The sequence below is a fragment of the Gopherus evgoodei genome, chromosome 19, assembly GCF_007399415.2.
Source record: "Gopherus evgoodei ecotype Sinaloan lineage chromosome 19, rGopEvg1_v1.p, whole genome shotgun sequence".
NCBI lineage: Eukaryota > Metazoa > Chordata > Testudines > Testudinidae > Gopherus > Gopherus evgoodei.
This window is the reverse complement of record NC_044340.1, coordinates 4,346,058-4,355,125: the sequence shown is the minus strand read 5'-3', so window position 1 is coordinate 4,355,125 and position 9,068 is coordinate 4,346,058. Positions and strand designations below refer to the sequence as shown.

Here is a 9,068-nt window from a genome sequence, read left to right as displayed (position 1 = left end):
AATGTGTTGCTATATGATCCGTCAAACAAAACGTGCAAAATTACAAGGTCGAGTCAATAACGGAATGGAAATGGCAATCAACACTGTTGTTGTACACCCAAATAATCACTTCATAGAGTAAAAAAAGTAAGGCACAAAAACTAAGTCACACTAAATAACAAATCTGTTACAGCACACAGGTATTCATATTTTTAATAATGGGTAGATTGTTATAACCAAAACCTATATATCAATCACCATATCATTCACATACATACTCCTATTCAGATAATATCAATATGTAAGTCATATAATCCATAATTTTTATTTATATCCTGGGCATAGTCTGTATGTCCCCACGAAGCCCTCGATGAAATACCAGATAGGCTACTAACCCCCAAGAACTTACGGTCCCGGGCCTAACATTCCCAGGCCCACCATAAGGGACTAAAAAATAATTGGATAATAAAATCTGTCTCTCAGTCGTACGAGGGAATGTGCAGACTAAACAGACAGATGGGGCATGAGTGTATGGATAATAAAATAAGGTAACCATATAACAGTGTTTAGCCCACTGGGTTATCTTAAGTCCATGCATTATGCTTTTCCGGGACAATGGGTAAACATCCTCCCCATAAAAAGACAAAAAGTGGGGGAATGTAGTAAGTGAAGGCCCTGATAAAGGCCCAGTATGAGGCTTGAGGCCTGAACTAAAGTAATGTCAAGACTTAGCTAGAAAGCAAAGTCAAGCTGTGAGCTGAAGGCCGGCTCAGTTCACAGATGCTGGCAAGGAAAGGGCTGATATTGCATAAACATATATTCACTTAGCATACCGAAGTATAAACACGGTACCAGAACACCTTATACTGGAACATTCCACAGATAAGAAAGAATAGGCCGACCCATCCCAATGACAGGGGCAAAAGGGTAATATGATGGATAGAGTTGTTTTGATTGAACCAACATGTACAAGGTGAGAGGCGGCAGCTTACTGCGTAGAGGGGCTGCACCTCAATACGTCAGGAGTGATGTGTAACTTGTTTGTACCTGTGTATAAAAATGTATCCCTGGGGCAATGTCCATGTCCGGCCTAGGGGGCAGTGGAAAGTCCCGCCACTGACTGAGCCGAGTCCATTGCCAAGAGGCACTTTCTCGTAGTATGCCCTGAATTAGGCTAAGAAACCTACAGGGAACTGCAATTGTGTCCGAGATCGCAATAAACCTGGCCGACATGCCTTCGTACCTTACTAGACTCTGTGGTCATTGGGAATTCTCTTCGGGTCTGCTGTGTCAGCTATCTGCAGAGCTGGGACAGCACAAGAGGGAACACACACACGCAGCCGAGTGATACCAACAAGGAGAGAGCAGAGCACCACACCGGTAGCATCTGACAACAACTACAGCTCTGTCACTCGTTGGAACCACAGCCTGTGACTCATTGGTGCTTATGTGTTGGCTGCTTTATCCTGTCCATAACACTCCCGTTGCCTTTTCCTAGTTAATAAAGCCATAGCTAGTTTACTCTTGGACTGGCTACCAGCTGTCTCTGGCTCTAAGTTGCCCACCAATCTGGGGGAAGGAGTTGGGAAGAGGCCCAATATGCTGTGCATTTGGTATAAGTGACCACTAGCAAGCCATCCTGCGGAGCCAAAGCAGCTTCCCTGAGGCCTGGTCTGGGGCTACCTGGCAGGCCCGTCTCACTGACCCGGGTCACCCTTGTCGCTGGTCTAGGGAACTAACCCTATGGCGCTTGGCTGGGAGTCTCCTGGAATTGGGCTTGATCTCCCAGAGGCTACTGAAGCCAATCCAGGAGGTTTTAGGCCGCTAAAAGTCTGATGGCGTGGTGGGGCTAAGGAGGAGGTGCGGCCAGGGCATCTCTGTGCACTGCCCCCAGTGCCGACTCTACAGTTCCCATTGGCCAGGAATGGGGAACTGTGGGGGCAATGCTTGCAGGGACCGTGTGCAGAGCCTGGTCGCCTGTGAGCCACTGCCAGATATGCCGCCGCTTCTGCGAGCTGCCTAAGTTTCTCCTAGCCAAAGCCTGCACCTTGAACCCCCTCCCACACCCCACCCCCTGACCTCTCCTGCACCAGCCCTGAACTCTTTCAAGCACCCCAAACCCTCTCCTCCACCCCAACTCCCTGCCCCAGGCTCAGCCTGGAGCCCCCCCCAAACTCCCTCCGCCCCAGGCTCAGCCTGGAGCCCCCCCCCCAAACTCCCTCCTGCCCCCCAACTCCCTGCCCCAGGCTCAGCCTGGAGACCCCTCCCACCCCGAGCCTGCAGCGAGCGAGGCAGGGCTGGCTTGCAGCCCTGGAGGAGCGACGTGGTGGGGCAGGGCAGGGCAGAGCAGAGCCGTTTGGGTTGGGGGGGGTGACTGCTGACACCCCGAGGCCCCCACCCGTAGGCGCTGGAACTAGGGGTGCTGCAGCAGCCTCTGCCGTGACACCACCACATGCAGGGGCCCGTTTGGTTCAATGGCTCCCAGCCCCTCACTGCACAAGCGGCAGCGCCAGCCCCGCGGGTCACTCAGGCCGGGCTCCCGCAGGCCCTGCTCTGCCCGTTCCCGCCCTCCCGCCACGCGCCCCGCGCCCCGCAGCCAGCAGCAGGCCCGGTCTACCGCGCCTGCGCAGCGGTCCCCAGCAGCCCCGCCCTCCCTTGTGTCCAGGCGCGAGCGAAGCGGAAGGGGCGTGTCCCGGGGTGGGTCCAGCGCGCTGGGCGGAAGTGGCGCCTGGATTCAAAGTGTCGGTTGGCGGCAGCTGCTTCCGGGTTCGGGCCGTGAGAGCGGGTGGGGCGAGGTGCCCGAGTTGCCATGGCGATGGGTGTTGGGGGCGCCTGGCTGCAGGGTAGCGGGGGGTTTCGGCGGCGCGGGGCTGGTTTATGGGGGTGTCTGGGGGCCAGGCAGTGCTGGGTTGGTATTGTTGGGGTGAGATGGGGGTGTCTGTGGGGGTGGGTAGGCAGTGCTGGGTTCGTTTTGTTGGGGTGAGATGGGGGTGTCTGTGGGGGTGGGTTAGGGCTGTCTGGGGGCCAGGCAGTGCTGGGTTGGTATTGTTGGGGTGAGATGGGGGTGTATGTCGGGGTGGGTTAGGGGTGTCGGGGGGGCAGGCAGTGCTGGGTTGGTTTTGTTGGGGTGAGATGGGGGTGTCTGTGGCACGAGGCACTGGGTTAGGCTGGTCTGTGGGGTTGGGCGTGGGGCTGGTTTATGGGGGTGGGTTAGGGCTGTCTGGGGGCCAGGCAGTGCTGGGTTGGTTTTGTTGGGGTGAGATGGGGGTGTCTGTGGGGGTGGGTTAGGGGTGTTGGGGGGGCAGGCAGTGCTGGGTTAGGTTACTCTATGGGGGTGGGATATGGGTGTCTGGTGTGGCCGAGGGGTGCTGGGTTGGTTTTGTTGGGGTGAGATGGGGGTGTCTGTGGCACGTGGCACTGGGTTAGATTGGTCTGTGGGGTTGGGCGTGGGGGTGGGTTAGGGCTGTCTGGGGGCTAGGCAGTGCTGCGTTGGTTTTGTTGGGGTGAGATGGGGGTCTGCTGGGGGCGCTGGGTTAGGTTACTCTGTGGGGGTGGGTTAGGGGTGTCTGGTGTGGGCAAGGGGTGCTGGGTTGGTTTTGCTGGAGTGGGATGGGGGTGTCTGGAGTGGGATGGGGTGGGGTAATGGGCTAGTTTGGGGCTGGTGTAGGGATGTCTGTGGCAGGGCAGCAGGCACTGGGTTGCTTTTGCGGGAGTGTACTGGGGTTGGGGGGCACTGGGATGCTTTTGCCTAGAGCTATCCCTTGAGTTGTTGTTTTCATTGTTTTTGAACAGGGCTGTGGATGAGGGGCTGGCTTCCTGTGTGACTGGGATGCTGCCACCTGCGAAGCAGCAACCCTGTGCCCGGAGCATGGCAGTGGGACAGCCTGTAGGGGACAAAGCGAGGTGTCTGTGGATGGCAGTGAATCAGGCAGTACTGGCTGAGAGGAACCAGAGTGTGGCCCCTGTGAGGGCTTGGGTGGAGAGCGCCCAAGCTGGTGGCAAGTGGGAGGAGAGCATTGCTTTTGTGAGTGCCCTGTCTGAATGCTTTGTCTGTTCCGCTGTTTGCTTTCTCCAGATTGTTCTCTCATCAATTTTGGTAATCCAGGCCAGGATTAGATCATCTCTGAGTGGGAGTCTCAGCTGGGGTTCAGATTGTAGCTACTAAGTATTCTTCCTTGACTTTGTGCTCCTTATTCCTCTACTCTTCCCCAGAAATCTGATAGTCATGGGGAGGGCCCTCTGTGTTCTGCGATTCCACAGCTCCAAAGTCCTCCCTTACTGCAGAATCTATTTTATTGAATTCTGTTTCTAGTACTCATAGTTGTGAAGATAGAAAAGGTGACCTGCATGTAAACCAATGCAGCATTGTTTTCCTGAGTTTACAGACAGCCTGAAATGATACCTGCGAGAGACCTGAACTGCTCCTTTTCATCTTAAAGGATTGTTAATGCGGAAACTCTTAAGATGACAATCTATAGTACCCTGGAAAATGTGCAGACAAGTTCTTTTTTTTTGTAACTGCGAAATAAATCCCACAGCAGCTGTTTGTTTATTTTCACGTTTAACTCAATAAAACCTGCATTCTTAAAACTTAACTAAAACGTCCACAGAATTTTCACCTAAGCACTGCTGAGTCTAGGCACCTTCCAGAAGAACTTGGGTGTAGCTAAGGGAGAGGAGTTATTTAAATTAAGTGCCAGTGGGGACACAAGAACAAATGGATATAAATTGGCTATCAGTAAGTTAGGCTTGACATTAAATGAAAGTTTGTAACCACCACAGGAGTGAAGTTCTGGAACAGCCTTCCCAGGGGAGCAGTGGGGACAAAAAACCTAACTCGCTTCAAGGCTGAGCATGAAACCTTTATGGAGGGGATGGTATGATGAGACTGCCTACAATGGCATGTAGCCGATCTGTGACTGCGAGTAGCAAATATATCCAATAGCTGGTGATGGGACATCAGTTGGGAAGGGCTCTGAGTTACTACAGAGAATTCTTTTCCAGGTGCATGGCTGGTGGGTCTTGCCTACATGCTCAGGGTCTAACTGATTGCCATATTTAGGGTTGGGAAGAAGTTTTCCCCAGGTCAGATTGGCAGAGGCCCTTAGGTTTTTATGCCTTCCTCACTTGCATGTTTAAACTAGTATAAATGGTGGTTTCTCTGTAACTTTTACTCTTTAAATCATGATTTGAGGACTTCAGTAACTGAGCCAGAGATTAGGGGTCCATTGCAGGAGTGGGTGGGTGACGATTTCTGGCCTGCAGTGTGCAGGAGGTCAGACTAGAATGATGATGATGGTCCTTTCTGGGCTTGGAGTCTATAAGTCTATAAGCCTGTAGCAGGCTTTGGTTTGTATATGCATCCTTACCCTTACTTGTCTCTTTCATTGCTTTTGCCCAGAGATCGGTTTTGTGTTCTTTTTGTATAGCACCTTCAACCAAGTGGAAGGCAGCACTGTCCCCAGTGTGTATACTTTGATTGTGCTAGAAAGACACATTTGTTATGAGCAGGTAGAAACTGAAATGTGCTCTTTCGGCCCAGCACAAAATCCTACTCTAGTGGGCACAAGGGCTGCCACGCATAACTAACTATCTCAGTGAAATGAGTAGCCCATTTTACAGTACTCCTCTGGTAGGAAACAGACCGGAGAATAATAGGCTTTGATTTGCTGGTGTTTTGAGGTTCCTTATTTTGACTTTTTAACTAATCCGTACAGCAAACCAATCAGCAATGGCCTTGTGATTTTTCTTTTGTTTTTTACTAGCATATTTACAAATAAATACACATGGGCGGCATATGACACCTGCATTTGAGGCGGCTGGATGCAAGTGCCAGAAGCTCCCCAGAAGTAGGAGGGGCATTGGTGCCTCAACTGTAGCCCCATGCCCTTGGTCCATCCCAAAGAGGGTGGAGAGGTGCGGGGGTCTCTGGGAAAGAGGCAGTGTTGGGATGGGAAAAGGCGGAGTGTGGGTGGAGCCTCTTGGGAAAAGGCAGAGCAGGAGCAGGAAGAAGATAAGCAGGAGTGGGGCCTCAGGGCAGAACCTGAACGGGGACATGGCTCGGGCGCCCTTTCAGCAGCGATACTCCAAAGGCGATGGGCTGGCATGCCTCCAAAGGGAGGTGTGCCTCATCCTGTTTGGGGAGGCTTAGCTTCCCGTGACCTTTTATGCCCTCTGCCCATGTAAATACACACACAATTCACTAGTAGATTAGGTGTTGTATTCAGGTATGTACAAATGTTCATAGATTCTGACTGCAGCATTGTTAAACACAAGTATTTGGTGCAGTCATATGCACTGATGTACAATTCTTACATGCCATAAAAGCATGATACAGAATTACCATTTATTTATTTATTTATCAATATACAATATACTTTGTATAATGACCACCATCTATGCAAGTCAGAGACTGGCATCATTCTAAGTACAGAACAGCGTTGCTCTAATTTGAGAGGCTTTTTATCATCTGTGTTACAAATGGGTCATTGACTAAGGCAGGGATTGGCAACCTTTTGGAAGTGGTGTGCCAAGTCGTCATTTATTCACTCTAATTTAAGGTTTTGTGTGTCAGTAAAACATTTTAACATTTTTAGAAGGTCTCTTTCTATAAGACTATAATATATAACTAAACTATTGTTGTATGTAAAGTAAATAAGGTTTTAAAAATGTTTAAGAAGCTTCATTTTAAATTAAATTAAAATGCAGAGCCCCCCAGACTTGTGGCCAGGACCCGGGTAGTGTGAGTGCCACTGAAAATCAGCCTTTGGCACATGTGCTATAGGTTGCCTACCCCTGGACTAAGGCTTGATGTGCCATAAACTCCTCTTCACACTTCAGTGAAGTTGCTTTCTATTCCAGCTCTGATTTATTGTATGTTATGTAGGCTCTTCATATTGTATTGCAACAGCGGTGTGATATGGTGATGTACGGCCTCTCTGCTGTTAATATTCAGTTGTTTTGTAGTTTTACAGTTTTCTCTCTAAGCACATAACTTGAGTTTTACAGAATTTATTGGAAGCTTTTCATACTGTTTGATATGTCTCTAAAGCTGAAGACTTGTGGGTGTTCTCAAAAAGTGTCTCAAATAACTTGATTTCATCCTTTTCAGTAGAAGCGATGTTTACTTGAGCTCATTTCGTTGGTGATGATGAGTAGAAATGTGTTAATACTTTGGATTGGAATGCTTTTGCTCAGTCTCACTTCAGCTGTCCTGCGTCCTTCTCTTCCTCATTTCTCCTCTCCTTCACCCCTGTAATAGAATACACTTAGTACAAACACATGTAAACTAAAAATACAAATCTAGTCAAACCCTATTAAAACAATCAGTGGAGGTGCTAGCCTGACACAAGTCATCCTTGTTCATTGTGTCTGTGTGTTTTCTATCCCTTTCACTATCCTTTCTGTCTTGTCTGTTTAGGTTGTAAACTCTTTGGAGCGAGAAACATCTTTTGCTCTGTCTTTGGTCAATGCCTAGCACAATGGGGCATTAGAGCCTCAAAACACTATTCTAATACAAACAATCAGTAATAAGAATCCATTCTGGCCCTGATGGAAGGAGGGTGAAGAGTGAGTATTCTGGAGACAGTCTTAGAAGTTGTGCTTCTGTTGTGGTTTTATGTGCTGTGACTTGTGTATCTTCGTATTATACATGGAGCTTCATGGAGAAAGGTAAATCTAAAAGAAAATGACAGGTTTTTTTTCCCGAATTTTCTTGCAGTTTATCTATTTTGGGTTTGTGGTGTTGGATGCCTGCTCTTGGTGTGGTGCTAACGTTGAATTTAGGATATTTATACATGTCGTTGTTGGATGAATGGTCCTCATAGGCACAAGTGAGAAACTTGAAATTGCTGATTTATGTGAGTGTTTGTTTTCCATCAGATGGTGAAAATACTGGGAGAAGAGCAGGTCTTGCTTTATTTTGGCCCTGTAAGTTAGTTCCCTGACATGTTGTTATAGATCTGGGATGAGTACATAAAACATTGTTGAAAGACCGATGTGGGACTTGCACTGGGCCTTAATGGAGACCACAATGGGTGTCAATCCTCAGTTTTCTGATTCGGATTTTGTGGCTTCTGTCAGTCTTTCTGAAAGCAGCTTCATGTCTGATTGCCCCACGAGTTACTTTATTAAACATGCCTCCTTTCTTTCCTTTTTTTTATATTATGCATTTTAAAGGGGGAAAGTAAAGATTTCCACATTGTAACATGATCTACTCAACCCATCTGTGCAGCTGTTACTAGGTTCACAGAACAATCTGTGTTACACTTCACAATTTTAACTAATTGTATTTATCTTTAAACTAGAAGATTGACACACATCCCTTTCCCTAGAGATACTGCTTGTCTGTAGGTTTATGTACAGGTCCCAGAGATAGAGAGAAGCTGAAATCAAGGCTGTTGTGAAGCTATATGGTGAAAAAACTAACTTGAACGTCTGCTTTAACCTGTTCCAGGCTTCAGCGTTTCAGGTTGAAGAGGAGCTAAAGGAGCAGCAAAAGGAAAAGGAAGAAAATCTGAAACGCTTCCACGGGGAAGTGAAGCAGAGGGTGAATCAGCAAATCAAGATGAGGAGAAAACAGCAGCTCCAGAAATCCTGTGAAGCGGTAGGGCAAACCTGTGTCAACACCAGCCTCTGTCTGCTCTGATTCACACAAGGAGTCTTGCTTAGATGGTGACACTGCTTCAAAAGCAAACGTTCCTGTGTAAATACAACCACTATTTATACAATCTTAAGGCTTGTCTCTTAAGAAAAGTCTGGAAATTTGCAATTATTTCCACAGCTGCTTTGACTCTAGGCATCTTGCAAAGACTTAATGTCCAGAGATCTATGTCCTAGTGAAGACAAGCAGGGAACTTCCCACTCACAACTGAAAACCATTGCTGAGGTGTCTATTACAGATGTGACCCTTGCAGGATTCCTACTGTTATGTCTTGTGCACTAGTGTGTGACTGGCTGGGAACTTCTGTATTTTGGGTCTTTCAGGTACTGGTAGTTGAGCATGAGCCTCCTCCCAACCTGCAATACCTCTAGAACCTTCCTAGCTAGTTCCTTCTAACTGCAATCTGAGTGGAGCAATCTGGTTGAGC

General features: G+C 48.4%; 1 protein-coding gene across 4 annotated transcripts in view; it reads left to right on the top strand.

Moving 5' to 3' along the window:
* Window positions 1–2,684: 2,684 nt before the first annotated feature.
* Window positions 2,685–9,068, top strand: part of CCDC15 (coiled-coil domain containing 15) — a 35,461-nt gene continuing 29,077 nt past the window's right edge. Inside the window, exons 1-3 of one of the 4 annotated variants that reach the window (XM_030538326.1) lie at window positions 2,685–2,764; window positions 3,772–4,003; window positions 8,435–8,584. In XM_030538326.1, the coding sequence (XP_030394186.1) occupies window positions 3,809–4,003; window positions 8,435–8,584 (345 nt within the window). In that variant the 5' untranslated portion in view covers window positions 2,685–2,764; window positions 3,772–3,808. Of the gene's footprint in view, window positions 2,823–3,771; window positions 4,004–8,434; window positions 8,585–9,068 lie in introns of all 4 variants that reach the window. The other 3 variants (XM_030538328.1, XM_030538327.1, XM_030538329.1) reach the window with 3 other exon arrangements.